The following is a 16347-nucleotide window of genomic DNA, read 5'->3' as shown; positions in this document are numbered from 1 at the left end:
CACTCCTTATTGCCGTCTATAATTGCGTACTCCCCTGGCCTCAAGCTAGCGGCTGTGGTCTTTAGCGTCCTTGTTAGCTCGCCTGCATCCCATGCTGGAGACCCCAGTTTGAATCGCACTCTGAGCAGGTCGAGTAGGACCAGTTACAATTGGTGCCGTGATCCAGATGGGAGTGAGGTTTAGGGGGTGAGTAACAGACATGCGTGTAAACCTCCCTCCCCTTGGCTTAAGAGGCACGCTAGCAACTGATGCTAGAGACACACCCGCCTCTCACGGCAGAAACCTTGGTTTGAATCCCACTCGGAGCAGGTCGAGTAGGAATGGTTACAAATGGTGCTGTGACCCTGATGGGAGTGAGGTTTAGGGGGATGAGTGTAACAAACGTGCGTGTAAACCTCACTCCCGAAAAATAAACAGGTGCACTCTGACCCATGAGAGGACAGTTTATGTACTATGTATTATGGAGGCGGTCCAGGAGGATGGTATGGTCCACAGTGTCAAATGCCGCTTATAGGTCGAGGAGAATGAGCAGTGATGGTGATCCTGAATCAGCTGTCATTAGAAGGTCATTTGTCACCCTGAGCAGAGCTGTTTTGGTGCTGTGGGCCAAGCGAAAGCCTGAGTGAAATATCTCAAATAAGTTGTTGTTTTTTAGATGGTTGTGGAGCTGAAAGATGGCTTCCTTCTCTCGAACCTTTAACAGGAAGGTGAGGTTGGAGATCGGCCTATAATTAGCAAGGACCTCCGTGTCTAGGGTTGGTTTCTGTGTTACACTGTGTAACTTTTTTAGTTTATTCTTAGCTAAAAACACTTAGTTCTTTCAAAAATATATGTGCTCATTAATGTATATTTACTTCTTTCAAGTAATAAAGTATTCTCGTAAGTTTATAACTTGCCATTGAAAATACATCGCCATGGTCACCATGTTGCCCCTCCATCTTGAAAGTACATTAGCCAAAGAGGGACATACCCATAAATTCAAGCTTCGCCTTTCGCATTTTAACACTCGATGGCACCGTGTCGAATGTGACGAGGGGGGATTGCCATGTTAATCTTGGACTAAATCGGCCACCATAGGAGTTAAAGCGAAATCAGAATTGAGAGGAACAGAAACTATTATTCACTGGATGGTCATATAGCTTTTCACTGCTAGATGGGGGAAATAGTGTAGCTTTAAGTATAGGACGGATGACAGCAGTTTTAAGGGCAAGAGGGACATGACCAATTTTAAGAGAGAGATTAATAAACTGGGTGATGATTGGGCCAGTTGGGAATGAATGACTTGAGCACAATAGTTGGGATGGGATCCAGGGTACAGGTGGACGACTTCATTTTTTTGATGGTCTCCTCAACGTGGCTCTGCTAAACCTCAGTAAAGTGAGTAATATATATATATATATATATATATATATATATATATATATATATATATATATATATATATATATATATATATATATATATATATATATATATATATATATATATATATATATATATATATATATATATATATATATATATATATATATATATATATATATATATATATATATATATAATTTTATGTATTTATTTATTTATTTATTTATTTATTTTTGTTGTTGATATTTTTACGTTTAAAAAAAATAATTTAGTGTGACAATATGCTCCACTATAAAATTGTAGGGGATATTTGCCCCCTAATACATTTGTGACAGAAATTGACTTTGATAAAGAAAACATGACTATATACAGTATAGATGGACATTTGGGTTTCGGTGTAGAAGTTTATGTATTTTTGTAAATATGTTTAAAATCTGCTTAGACATAATTCCTCTGTAAGTGTATCTTATAGCCTGAAGATAAAAATTCATATGTAAATAAACCTTTTAACTATTTTAGACAAAGAGTCTATTCAGATTATCTCTCTTCCAGTGGGTGTGTTTGAAGCTTTTGAATAGTCATCCTCATGCACAAGAAAAAAAACACACACACACACACACAAAGAAAACCCCAGCACAGAAGCCTGAGTCTGTGTGTAATGCAATTGAGAACATTATTACAAGAAGCTACACCCCAGACCAATATCTGTCTCCACTGTCAACATCATTTTCACTGAGCAGAGAGGGCTGCTGCTGGAGCTGCTCTTTATGGTAAGAGAAATACTTTCAAATTAGAAAAGTCTGTGCGTTATAAATGTCTATGTATAAAAATATAATTATTCTGGTAAACTTTGATTAATATATACATAAGATGTATTGCCTTATCCTAAATACTAACAAAAGTACTTAAAACAAATGAACAGTAAAATAGTTTAATTTTAATGATTTGGCATGTGTGGCATATACTTCAAGTAACTTGAAGCACAGTGCTCATACTTTTATGAACACTGACTACTTGATTACCTTTAAGCCTGTTAAATATTACTCATTCGTTTAAGTCTTTACGTTAAGTGTTGATGTAAAAAAAAAGCTTGAAATCTTTGAAAAAGGCGTAGATGTAAGTTCAGAACAAGAGGTAAAAGCACACATTAAATGCTAATTAATTGAGCAATACTGTTGTGTTATTGTTTCCCATTAAAACTGATTATAGCTGTATGTCCTATGAGGAATCTTGATTTCAGCTCAATCTCTAACAGCAGCAGTCATTTTATATTAATTAAGAAAATGTAACACATTTTTTTCCCAATTAGCATATTGGTTGTGGCAAACATTAACACTTGCTTTATTTTCAAGATGTTTTATGTAACTATTGTTATTTTGTTCTATGTGGAATTTTCGATTGAATTATCAAAAGTGTTGATAATAATGTAAGGACAATGCTTCCTTTAGGCTTTTAAAGTATCTTGCATCTCAATATCTTTTCAATATCCCTAAAGTGCATTATGAACACCAAATGGATGAGTTGAAAGTGCTGTATCATCATATTACTCAATATATAAATGCTTTCCTGTGTATTACTTTCACATCGGTGCAATTCCTGAATACTAAAAGGGTCCTCCAATAGAGCTGTGGTTAACCCTCATGGCATGTTAATTATCATTTCTTTTAACAAAAAAAGCAGCCAAACATGTTTAAAGTGCATCTCTTTTTCAAGTATTTCTAACTAAAATACTGTTCTTTCTCTCGTTTATAACATCCATTAGGCTCTTGTCTGGTAATATGCAAAATCATTATTCCATTTCAGTAAGCTTATTTCTTTTGTTTTAAACTCTGAATTGTGCGCTGTTTATCAAGTTTATGCTAACTCAATGTGTCTCAATTTGTTAGGGACAAAATGGGGCAGTTACACAAGCTTGTCCTGCTCATTTTGATTGTTATGGCAGTGCTACACGATTCCTCAGGAGGAACAAAATGGTTTGGGGGCAAGAAAACCTCTGCCAAGAAGCCATCCGTTAAGCCATCACAGGAGACCAAGACCCAATCTAACTATCCCAGACAACCCTCCTATCCTGGTGCAGGAAATAACCCAGGCTACCCTAACCAGCAGTATCCTGGTAGAGGCAGCTCCAACCCAGGAGGCTATCCCAACCAGAATCCGGGTGCAGGTAGCTATCCAGCTGGTGGCAGCTCCAGTCAGTATCCAGGAAGAGGAGGCTCCAATCCAGGAAGGTATCCCAACCAGAATCCTGGAGCAGGTAGCTATCCAGCTGGTGGCAGCTATCCTTCGGCTGGTGGCAATCCCAATCCATATCCGGGAAAAGGAGGTATTAGCCCTGGAGGGTATCCTAACCAGAATCCTGGAGCAGGTAGCTATCCTGCTGGTGGCAGCTATCCTTCGGCTGGTGGCAACCCCAATCCATATCCGGGAAAAGGAGGTATTAGCCCTGGAGGGTATCCAAACCAGAATCCTGGAGCAGGTACCTATCCAGTCGGTGGCAACCCCAATCAATATCCAGGAAGAGGAGGCTTTAGCCCTGGAGGGTATCCCAACCAGAATCCTGGAGCAGGTAGCTATCCAGCTGGTGGCAACCCCAATCCATATCCAGGAAGAGGAGGCTTTAGCCCTGGAGGGTATCCCAACCAGAATCCTGGAGCAGGTAGCTATCCAGCTGGTGGCAACCCCAATCCATATCCGGGAAGAGGAGGTATTAGCCCTGGAGGGTATCCCAACCAGAATCCTGGAGCAGGTACCTATCCAGCCAGTGGCAACCCCAATCAATATCCAGGAAGAGGAGGCATTAACCCTGGAGGGTATCCCAACCAGAATCCTGGAGCAGGGGGTTTCTCTAATCAGAATCCAGCTAGAAGTGGGTATAGCCCTGGTGGGTATCCAGCAGCTGGATCTTATCCAGTGAGAACTGCAGGGCAACCTGGAGGATACCCAGGAGGACACCCTTCCATTGGAGGGGGATATCCCAACTGGAACCCCAACAATAAGATTCTCAGTCCACGTTATGGAGGCTCATTTGGAGGTGGTGGGTTTGGCACGGGTGGTTCTCCTTTCTCCCAAACAGTGAAAGGCATGGGCTATGGCCCATCTGTACAATCCAAAGGCTTTGCAAAAAAGGCAATGGTAGCTGCAGGTGTTGGGGCAATTGCAGGAATGGCTGTAGGCTATGGAGTCGGAAACTTTCCACGCCCTAACTTCCAATTACGTAGTCCCCAGGAGGAACGCCACTACAACAATTATATGTACAAACATCAGGGCACTCATTCTAAAGGAGTAACAATGACAAAGAAAATTGACAAAGGAGGACCTAGCTACACACCAAACCTGCCACCCCAGCTTCAGTCATATGACCAATTCATGAACACATGCATGAACCGAAATGATCTTTTAAAAGATTCCATAGTTCACAACAACATTCAAAGAGATGAGCCACTGACTGATTCTCTAGGTATGAATGAGAAAAGTGAGACAGAGAAGAATGACACCGCATCCCCTACCACTGATTATTCAAAGGATGCTCACAAGGATAAGGACGATGACACAGTGAGTATCGTACAGATTGGCTATCCCGCACTTATTGAGCAGATGAAAGCTCGAAAGTGTGTTGAGCTGTACTTGGTTTACTCTGAGAACTTCTCTGAGAAGCAGAAAAAAAGTTGGGAGGAAAAAAACAAAGTAAAAAAAGCTCCCAGAAGTTCCAGTGAACATAATGGACAACGTGTCTCTGGAGTTCTTCTGTTTCTCACTACTTTCTTTATGGTTCTTAGAAGCACTTAGTGGCACTCAACATTGATTATATGGAATGCAGTTGCCCTTCCTTTCCACTCTATCAGTTACATTTTAAATGTTGTGAATGTAAAGATGTCTTGATTGAAAGTTTCTCTTTTCTGCTCAAACTCTACAACAACAATACACTCCCTCTGTGGCAATTTAAACATATATTACCAGACAAATATAATGTATAATGTATAATAATTCGTGTTAAAGGAGAACTCCGGGGAATTTTTAAGTTAATCTTGATCATTATACCTTTGTGACTACATTCTATATATATATATAAACGGTTCGCATCTCAAAGCAGCGCTGAGCCCACAAGTTAGTTTAGCTACTCACTTTCTGACATGAGTGACAGGCTAGTATCTCGTTTTCATGTAAGGGCCCTGTTCATGTTGGACAGACATTTTAATTGCATTTTGTGTCTGTTAAGAGGCACAAAGACACCCTTTACATTTATGCCCCCATAACTGCCGTTTTAGCTGAGTTATTAACTGTAACATCTCCATGTTGCAAGCACCAATCTTTTTTTTTTTCTCTATAGACATACAGTATACTCACAAAGATATATAACGATCAAGATTAACTTAAAAAATTCCCTGGAGTTCTACTTTAAAAGTGTACTTCAGCGCTGGGAAGATGAATCTGTATTTAAACTGGGTCATCAGTGTAGTAGAAATGTGAAATTATTTTTGAATTTGATGCCTTCTAGACTGAGAAAAGACAGAACATTTATTTTTGTCTCATGGGGAGGAAAGACAACTATTCCTAGAATGCTTTTTTCGCTGCCTTACACTCCCAAAGCCACCGCTACTGAATCACTGTGACTGGATCACCTTCCCACCGTGTTCATTTTCACAAAATCAGTTCAGTTAGAGAACAGACACTACAATTAAAAACTGAACGTGTCTTTGAATGTGATTTAGTCGCTGAGGGAGTGTCACAGCACAAACGCTGCAGGAGTCAGATTACATTTATCGTGATGAATGAGCTGAATGAGCTATCGTGATGAGAGAGTTTAGGTAATCGCTACAGCGCCACAGTCGTTCACAGCGCGTGTTCAGTCTGGCACGATCATTCGTATATACTCCAGGGTTTCAACTGATAAAAAGCCATATGCTAATCGCTGAAGTAACCCTTTAAGAATGCATTTTGTTATAAAAATTATTGTATAATATACAAAAACTATTGTTTTTATTATTATTCCTGAAAAATAAAAACTGAATTCCTTTAATAAAATTTTAACTGATGCATTTATTCATTTAACTTTATAGATAGCTTTATGTGTCATTAGTCTCATCACCTCAGCATATAAACCGTTTACGCTGCCATTCTCTGCAAAGTCTTGTTCTGAGTGGTCTCCTAGTTTTCTTGTCTCTTGGTTTTGGATTACCTGCCTGTTTCTGGAATATTATCTTGCTGTGTTTGTTTGTTTGGACTGCCTGCTTGTGTTTTGACCGTGCCTGTACTCTGGACTACGATTGTGGATTAGCGTCTTAATAAAATTGCATTTGGATCCTCAGGCTTTGTGTCTTGGGACAATATGTTACAGGCCTTCATTTATAAAAAGATGCCTTTACAACAAATATTTATATTTTTGATATTAATTTGATAATATTTTCCTGAAAACCCATTTTCTATTTTTTTTTAAAATTAAATGTAAACTGATTATTAATTAGTGTTATTCAGTACTAGAAGTATGTATTACTAGAGTACAAATCTTTTAGTAATTCACTATAAATGTTATTTCCTTCAAGAATGTGCAGTGTGAAATTAAATAGTTATGCTTTCAATGTTTTATAGATCAAACATTACTGGTGTGTTTAAAAGCCCCCTAGCAAAATGTAGACCATTGCCATGGTAACATCACAGAGCAGACTGTGTGGCCTTCACATGATGCATGTGTTGCTATGAGACCAGGCCATTCATTCAGAGAAGGAACGATTTGGAGAAAGCAAAGAGAGTGGATGGGAATAAGCAGAGACAATCATTTATTCATTTACAAAGACCAAACAATGACGTGGTTTAAAATACCTGCCAAAATACACATCAAACCCTGAAACTGACAGAAGAAGAGTAAATGACAGAAGGACCAGCAAAACATGTTATTGTTTTCTTATGTCTTTCACATGACACTTCAGCTTAAAGTTTGCATGAAATGATTTCAGGCAGAGAATGCACTTATATTAGCCCTAAAATTAAATTAAAGCATTTCAGTTTTAAAGGGATAATTCACCCAAAATTGACAATACTTTCATTAATCTCCAGAAAATAAATGAAGTTATTTTTTAAGAAAAAAAAGAAGATTTTTTTTTTGTTAGTTTTTTGGGTGAACTAATCCTTTAATAGCAATGTGAGCACAAAAAAGATTTAAAATCCTTATTTGATTGCAGTACTTTCAGGCATTAGCAGCACAACATCAATTAAATATAATTTAACATTCATCACACCAAAGGCTAAAACAATTGGATATATGTTTTATAGTAAAAAATTGAATGAACTCAAGCTATACTTTTACCTTACACTAAAAAAAATGCTGGGTTAAAAATAACCCAAGTTGGGTTAATTATGGACAAACCAGGGATTGGGTTGTTTTGACAAAGCAGTACCCGATCTGCAGGGCAGTTTTATTTAACTCAGCGATTGTTTACAAAATTACAATATTGTTTGCATACAATTAACCCCAAATAGGTTGCAATTAACATTAAATTATGTTTAATAAATTGATACTTAAATAATTAACATTTATTAAATTAATACATTTTCACCTTTTGATTACTGTTGCCTGTAGTAATAAAATGTCTTAATTTTTGTAATTTTTTTTTACATTAGTTGGGTTAAATAAAACTGCAAGTTGGAATAAATTTCCGTACCGATAGTCTACTCTGACAACCCTAATAGCGCATGTCATCACTGTCTTACATTTCATGTTTCTGTTCTATTGTTGGTAATAAGTTTCACTTCATCAAAGAAAATGATTGCATCCTCCATTTAAAATAAAACGTTTCTGCATTAGCGAGACAAATGCCTCAAACCCTGTAATTCATCCCCAAATAAAAATGTGTGTCACTGTTCCAAGTGTTAGGAGGATGCTGGCCACGTGCTGTTTGCTGCCTGTGTTCTTCCAGTCTGTGCGATTGTGGTTTCCAGGTCCATCGGGGTAATAGCGCCTGCCCTGTTCTTCGTAGCCATAGCCGTACCTCGGTCTGCCCTGAGAGCCCAGCCCATAGCCGATGGCCGCTCCTCCGAGAGCCCCCGCGGCTGCAGCACCTGCCAGTTTCAGGCCAGTTTTAGATGAGCTTTTGCCTTTATTGCCCATGCTACCCCCTCCACGTCTGCAGTGAGCCCAAGGGTACAACGACGCCACCAGTAACATCCACACCCACATGATCATGAGATTCCGATTACCCATTATTAGAGGTCCCTTCGAAAGACAATGGAAAAGAATTGATACACGTTTTAAATAAAGGTTAATGATATTATGTCAATTTAGTTCTATTTACCTACTATTCTATTTTTTCAGTAATTGTCATAAGGTTTTTTATTATCAAGGGCAAAATGTCTGTGCATGACTTCTGAAGTGGGGATTATGACATTTCCAATAGAAGGCAGCATAAAAAACAAAATATGCATTTTGTGGAAGAACATTGTTTTGGTTGTGCTTTGACCTTGCCTACTCTGTGCAGATGAATATGGCCCATCACAATAAATAATGCAATGCATTGCAATAATTACATTATTATAGAGCAACATATGGCAATTTATCTCGTCAATAAAACACCTTACTCACCTGTTGAGTAATAAACTAAGCCATTGTTGAGTCTAGTTTTATTATGAGCTGTGTTTTTTTAATTAATGAATTCTCCATGTCCATGGCAAGCCATTTTAACTTCAGTTGTTCCCAACGCTACTCATCATAACTGCATTTTTACTAGGGTTGAGTGGGGGAAAACACCCTACCGTTTTTCCCAAAATATTAAAACATGAAAAAAAGTTTACAAAGAAATCACTGGTGACGTACCTGAGAGAAAACGGATTTCACATTACACTCAAAAAAATGACTCTTTGGATGAACATAAAAAAATCATAGAAAGTATTTCCACATGATTAACTTGCTTCATTTCAGCATTATGCAATTCTGTTATTCCAATTTAATGTACTTATGTTGGGTCAACTTAATGTATTAAGGTTTTTTTTTTTGGTAAACTTATTTACTATGGTTGGGCACAGCTGAATTTAATAGTGTCAGCTGAACTACACAAATTTGTTGTAATCTTGTTGTATTAACTTAAAATCATTTAGTCAAAACTACTAAAAAAAAATCATGTCATTCCAACTAGTTTAAGTAGGATAGAGAGGGATAGAATGGGTGGCCATATTTATGGGAACTACGTCACATGAATTAGTTTTCTTTATTTCTATAAAAACTATTAGTCAACAACACTTGATCTTGCTAATTGTAACATGCAAGTAATGATCAAGTAAAGTATTTCTCGTCACTGGCATTAGCACAGCTATAGCTCACTGAGAACAGCATAGCTTAACCACAAGGTCTACACTTCACCATGATGGTAACCTCAAAAAAATCAACACAACATAACTTTTAAATGTCAAATAAAACATCAAAGGTTAACAGGTCTTTCCCTTTACTAAAAAACACATTAAACAGCACTTCATTTCAACATTTACACTCCTGAGGCATTCCTATGCAAAGCATGCTGGGAAATAGAAATACACTGCCCAGTTCAGTCAGCGCAACATAAATGATCCATGTAGTCTCAACACAAATGGTTTAGGTTAAGTTAACATTTTACAAATTTTATTTCATTTAACCTAATAAAATTGAGTAAAATGACACTTAAGTAAAAAACTAAAGATTTGTGTTGTTTCAGCTTATTTTATTTAAATGAACTGAGCAAACAGCTAGAATCATTTTTTTGAGTGTAGGTGATATAATTTTTAACAATAAGGAAAAAAAAGTGTTAAAAAAGTGTACATAGCTTTCCACTATCATAATTACTGTAGTTACCATATTCTGAACATCACATTCTTTGTTTTTCCGTCATATGTAATCTAACCAGGTGGTTGAAAAAAAAAATTGGACTTTATATTTAAAAATTACCTCATATTAGCAGCCAGTTAGCATCAGCTAACAATATTTTTCAAAAAGGTTTATTTTAAAAATGGTTCATTAACACAGTCATAATTTACCTGCTGTTATTTTGGCCTTTTTTAACTAACCACTGAGGGGTAAAATGCCCCCCATGGTAAAAAATTAAAAATCTGTTAAAAATCTAATATCACAAAAACTCCTGCCATTTTTCATACTTACTATATAATTCATGGCATTGTCACTGAAAACTAGGATAACTATTCTTGACATATTTAACTTATGCTTCACAGAAAAAGTTTCACAGTTACACTGTGTGTGAGACCTGATGAATAAGATCAGAACATATTTATTTCTTTGTATTAAACATTTTAGTCATTATTCTGTAATTTTTTTTGTCAACAATCATTTCATTGTATGCAATTCACACATTTATGGCAAAAGTCTTAATATTCAGAGCAGTCGCGCTGTCACTGTTTAAGATTAATCAAATGTTTAACATCATTAAATCTATTAAAAACAGCCAACGCACATTCATTCTATCCTCTCATGAAAATTAACCATGGATTTACAGCAGATTTACAGAATTACATGGTTGTAGTTTAACCATTTGTAGTAAAACTGATAAACTGGCCTACAAAAGGCAATCAATCCTCAAAAAAACATGGTTACTACATTTTTTCTATAATAAAACCATGGTTTTCGAAAGGGTGTTTATCAGTCAAATTCAATTAAAATTGTAAATTCAACATTCGACTGTGTGAAAACCGATCAGAAAAAAGAAAAACACACTTAAATGCAACAAGCTCGTAATCACGACTTCTGAAGTGCACGGGAATCATGATGTGAAGGCAGCATTAGGGCACTACGAGTCCGAATCCACTTTTGTTAGGATATTCTTATTAGCTTTGCACATCCAAAGAAAAGTGCTGACAACAAGCAAACGTGACTGGTGTATCAATAGTTAAGCTCACCTAGAATGAGTGCTACGATCGGCATTTGCTGACACAGTGACCCACTTATTGTGCCATACATATAGGGCTTTTCATTATGTTTATTGCATTACAAAGACATCCATATGAAATGGTTATCAAATTAGTACAGTAACATTATTATTATTTTTTTTTTATAATAATTAAATAAACAATAAAAATCTTTAGGATACATGAGATATTTGATAGGCTATATTAAACGGGTTATCTCAGTATTCAGCTATATAAACATTTATCCTTTTTCTTATTTTGTGAATCTCAATAAAGGCCCATCTATTCCTACAAACAGAATCATCTTACCAGGTGATGATCAGTGGCTTCTCTTCACCGCTTGAACTGTCCAGCCTTACTGTGAGAAGCTGCTGTGTTGTAAACAACCACCTTATGGAACTGGAGCGAATGACCAATCAGGGATGCTCAATGGTCCCGCCCACTTGAGAACAAAGGCTCAACAGAAGATGAATTAGTGCTTGGTACAAGGCTGGTTTTTACTCATTTTAAAGCAATTTCTATTAAGATTTACATCCCATTGCTCCCACACCCGATTTCCCCCTCGTGTCTATTATCCCTGACCATTAAGTTCTCAAATCTCAGTTGTTATAGTAAGAGATCAGTGCTTAGGACTGTTAAAGAAACTAATAAAATATATTAGGAGCGATTAAAAGTCTTTATTCCACATGAAAAAAAAAAGATCCTTATGTTGAAATAGCCTGCATAATGTGGAGCAATGGGTTAATGTAGGGTGGCGTAAAACGTATTCATGGTGAATGGACTGTTATTATGATCTCCACTGCTCATTCAGTCCCACGAGACTCATTCAAATGCTAGAAAATATCAAAAATATGAATACGACAGACTACAGGGATCGCTAAAATGTTATGAGATCTTTTACTGAGGTAAATGTGTATGCAGGTCCACTCCACACAATAAATTCAATCATATTTTATTTATAATTAACAAATCCGTGCATATACATGCTTCACAAATAAAAGTTATTAAATATTTTTAATACTGAAAAAAATGGTACAAACAGTCTGCAAAAACTGATTAGATTTACAAATGATTTCTCTTCGTTTCACATTGTCTGTTTATTCACACTGTCTACATTAAATCAGATTGTTAATGGCTAGAAAAATAAAAATGCTTATGGCTAATTACAATTGTGCATGAGTAAAAGTTGCATTAATTTGTGAAAAATAAGTAACAGCCTGCTGTTTATCCAATAAAGCTTATTTAGAGAAAGCCATAGTACCTTTTGATATAACAATATAATACATGAACACAATAACAGGCTCATAGAAAGCCAAACTAAACTAAGAATATGTTCCTGTTCCTGAGAGAGCAGCATTTTGTTGCTGTTGGTGCTTTAAAGATGGTGTTCAGAGGAATGATGCTTGCATCATTAAGTAGTTTCATCAGCTAAAGACTTCATGTATCTCTTGATTATACGGCGCAAATCAGCGTACCTGACATAAGTAATAAGGGCACAGAAAGGAAATTAGTGCACACGATGATAACAGATGACTATTTTTATGCATGACAGACTGTACCTCTTCTTTAGTTTCTGCATCTCTCTTTCTTCTTCCTCTTGCAGCTTCGCAACGAAGCTTTGTAAAACAGGAAGCTCAAACTTGATGTATTGTGCCACCTTGGGGACAAAATTAAGTATTACAACAATAAATACAAACTTGCACTACTCAGAACGGCACACTAACACATACTACTTTAACTATTTCTGAAATAAATAGTAAGATGACAGTAAGGAAATTTAGCCAACATGTGCAGTAGAAAACCAGACACATTGTATTGTGGATGATCTTTCATAACAAATGTGAAAAATGTTATAAAATATTTCTAATCATATCTATTATCTATCTAAAATATCTATTATTTGATCAGTCTGAAAAAACACACACACACACACACACACACACACACACACACACACACACACACACACACACACACACACGGATCTATCGATCTATCGATCGATAGATAGATAGATAGATAGATAGATAGATAGATAGATAGATAGATAGATAGATAGATAGATAGATAGATAGATAGATAGATAGATAGATAGATAGATAGAGATATTTGGTCTCTTACATCATAGGTGACCTCTTCCACCTGGTCCGTCTCCATTAGGAAGATTTTGCTGACCTGTTCACAAGGTCCTTTCAAAACTCTGACCGCCAAGGGATGATCATTAGGCTTCAGCTGATGTCTCTCTGGAAGCAATGGAATATGAATTTATGGCATAAATAAAAGAACAAAATGAAACATGTGAATTCAGTCAGGACGTACCACCACTCGTGTGGACAAGATAGAGGCTGAACTCATCCGGGCTGTTCTCAATCTTGAACTTGCTCAGTAACACCCGCATGACCTGTGTCGTCGTCATACAGCTGTTGATGCGGACATTGGTCACAGAGCCGAACGCTGGCGTGAAAACCGCAGTCTGTTTCACACAATCATTTGTTAGCAAAAGTGAGCTGTAGTACACTGCTGAACGCGTAGAACAGTTTACGAAACATGCCGCTTGCCTTGTGGTTATAAAAGTGTCCGTTGAAGGAGCATCGGTGTCTCCCGACTCTCCTGATGCCAAGTCGTCGTCCACTGATTCTCCTCCCACCGACGTCACTCCTGGTCCTGCTGATCCGATCCGAGTGTGTTGACCCCTGCTGGCCCTCATCTGCCAGATGAGATTTGACCCAATCAGACACAATTATTCAAATATGATGAATAGACACAGTGAAGACTGTTAAGTGATTAGAAAACGTCAGGAATGTATTCACCTGCCTCTTCCTTCTCCTCACCGGAGTCTTTTGATTGGTCATCTGCTGTCTCAATGGAAATACACGGCTGATTTTTTTCATGCTTACTAAAAGGCAAAAACAAAAAACAAAACAAACAAAAAACAGACAAGAGGCTTCAGTAAAAGAACATTCTGGAGAAAATTATTTTGACTCCATCAGTTGGTAAACACACATAAACATTTTTGCTTTACAGTAATGCAATTTACAATGAAAGTTTATGGGGCAAATGTGTGCTCCATATTGTGTGCTTGCTTAGATGAATTATTACATGGATGTGTTTATAATTGGTATGTATAAAGTTACATTTTGAGGATTTGTTTTAATTATCTGTGAAGTTTTCCTTTTTGAAGTGGGCTATGTTTGGGTGAGGGTGGAATTTGCTCCATGTTTTACTTGTGTTGGGGCTGTGTGCCCCAAATCGCCCCTATACCCTTAATCAGGGCAGTTTTTGAAGGGACAAGCAATTTGTAGTGGTGTCCGAGACCCCAGTGGACATTGTCAAGTGAACTCATTAATAACGCACCGCAACAAGTGCTCAACTAATGTACACTCATCGGCTATAGCAGGGGTTTTCTAACTGGGGTCCGGGGACCCCCAGGGGTCCTCCAGAAGATTTTAAGGGGTCCCCAGAAAATTTTAGAGAAATAAAAGACAAGGCAAAAATGGATAAAGTCTACCGAATATAATACCTTTTTTGAATTGTAATTCAAAATTGTATATACAGAATTTTATATGTTAGCTTTATATCTTTCTGTTGTAAGGCAGTATTCTTAACGCAATATGTAATCTGCTTACATACATTTATTGTGAAAGACTCTTATGCAAATTTTTCTTCTTCACGTTTATACATAATACAATAATTATAGCCAATTTATTAAGCTTGGAAACAATATTTTGCATTTATAATGTCACACAATTTATCTAACAGTTTAAATGTTTCTTCATAAAAATATTTGGATTTTTGGAAGGGGGTCCCTCATAAAAGATTCATTGTATTTGGGGGTCCTTGGGATCATAAAGTTTGAAAACCCGTGGTCTGCGAGGGTCGTGCCGACTGAATTCCCGCGTCTCACCAGAAGATGGCGCCCGCGGCTAAATCATCCATTTTCCAAACTGGACGCTGGTCCAATGCATAGACAGTAAAAGAAATGGACCGAGCGTTCCCATTGACGTCAACGGCGAAAGAATGAAGTCAACCTAGGGGCACTCACTTCCTGATGGCTGAGCGAACTGCGCAGGCTCAGACTGAGCTTGACGACGTAGATGTGACGTGAGCCTCCTGTCTGACAGCTGTGAGTCTTCTAGTAGATGTGGAAAGCGAAAGCTGAATCACGTTGTTTAAATATTTTCTCCCATTGCTTTTGGCTCACTATGGGCTTCTCCCCATTCTTCTGCCTTGACTTTATCAGACTAGTCTCCAGGACATGTCTCCACGTCCCCCCGACTGTCTCATAGACAGTAAAAGATTGCCTGCGAGCATCTCCTCAGGTCTATACGGTAATTTCTCAACTGTGCGACAGAGTCGCGTTGGTTATGACGCAAGCGTTAGCCTATTTTTACAAAAACAGCTTCTGCGGGGCGATAGTGTAAGATACAAGGTAATGGAGCCTTTTATACATTGTCGTGTTTCTTTAGAAATAAACAATGGACAAATGGAGTCTTTAAACGTCTCAGATGTAAAGTTATTCACTGTCAAAGTGACTCAAAAATGAATGGGAGTCAATGGGATGCTAACAGCAGGTGATGGCTTGGTTAGCAATGGCAGCCCCTAGGGGTGGAACGCTTTCCGAGTGCTAGATTACCCCCTTGGTCCAATGTGGCTACAGCGTAATGTAATACAGGTATACAATACATTCCCTTTTAATTGGTTAACAATTAAGCAAGGTTTATACATGCTAGTAGTTTCCATGACAAGATAAATATTTTCATTACTACTTGAGGAGCTGTCAGTTTGCTAAGTTTCAAATTATTATTAAACAGCAAGCACAAGCTATGCAAAAGCGGCAGCCCTTTCATCACATTTAGTGTCTGAATTCCGAAATGTAGGGCAATTATAAGTTATATATTCTCCAAAACATTACCCCGAAAGCACCAATAACAATAATACAATAAAATAAATAATATCTGACTTGACTGTGTTGATGTCCGTTTCATTGCTCAGAGATGTTAGTGAGGGGCGTGGCATGCTTGTCTCTTTCTCATCTTGCATCTGCAGTCTGATTGGCCGCCGTACGCCCCAAAAAACATTGAGCAAGCCCTCTATGATCAACTCTCC

The 16347-nt window shown here is 37.5% G+C and overlaps 2 protein-coding genes across 2 annotated transcripts in view; one reads left to right on the top strand and one right to left on the bottom strand.

Annotated features, from left to right (window-relative positions):
* The first annotated feature begins 2032 nt into the window (after window positions 1–2032).
* Window positions 2033–5456, top strand: LOC137062230 (calcium-binding protein P-like). Its single transcript, XM_067433079.1, has 2 exons — window positions 2033–2135; window positions 3252–5456. The coding sequence occupies exon 2, from the start codon at window positions 3259–3261 to the stop codon at window positions 5149–5151; it is 1893 nt and encodes a 630-aa protein (XP_067289180.1). The 5' UTR covers window positions 2033–2135; window positions 3252–3258; the 3' UTR covers window positions 5152–5456.
* Window positions 5457–11555: 6099 nt separating this feature from the next.
* The window catches only part of rassf2b (Ras association domain family member 2b), a 6762-nt gene continuing 1970 nt past the window's right edge, over window positions 11556–16347 (bottom strand). The window contains exons 4-9 of the mRNA XM_067433948.1: window positions 16202–16347; window positions 14056–14137; window positions 13561–13948; window positions 13363–13484; window positions 12801–12898; window positions 11556–12716 (exon numbers count right to left, since the gene is read on the bottom strand). The exon at window positions 16202–16347 is cut by the window's right edge and continues 6 nt beyond it. Coding sequence (XP_067290049.1) covers window positions 12653–12716; window positions 12801–12898; window positions 13363–13484; window positions 13561–13948; window positions 14056–14137; window positions 16202–16347 — 900 coding nt within the window. The 3' untranslated portion in view covers window positions 11556–12652. The remainder of the gene's footprint in view (window positions 12717–12800; window positions 12899–13362; window positions 13485–13560; window positions 13949–14055; window positions 14138–16201) is intronic.

This window comes from Pseudorasbora parva, chromosome 23 (genome assembly GCF_024679245.1).
Source record: "Pseudorasbora parva isolate DD20220531a chromosome 23, ASM2467924v1, whole genome shotgun sequence".
Taxonomy (NCBI): Eukaryota; Metazoa; Chordata; class Actinopteri; order Cypriniformes; family Gobionidae; genus Pseudorasbora; species Pseudorasbora parva.
This window is presented reverse-complemented; position numbering and strand designations above follow the sequence as displayed.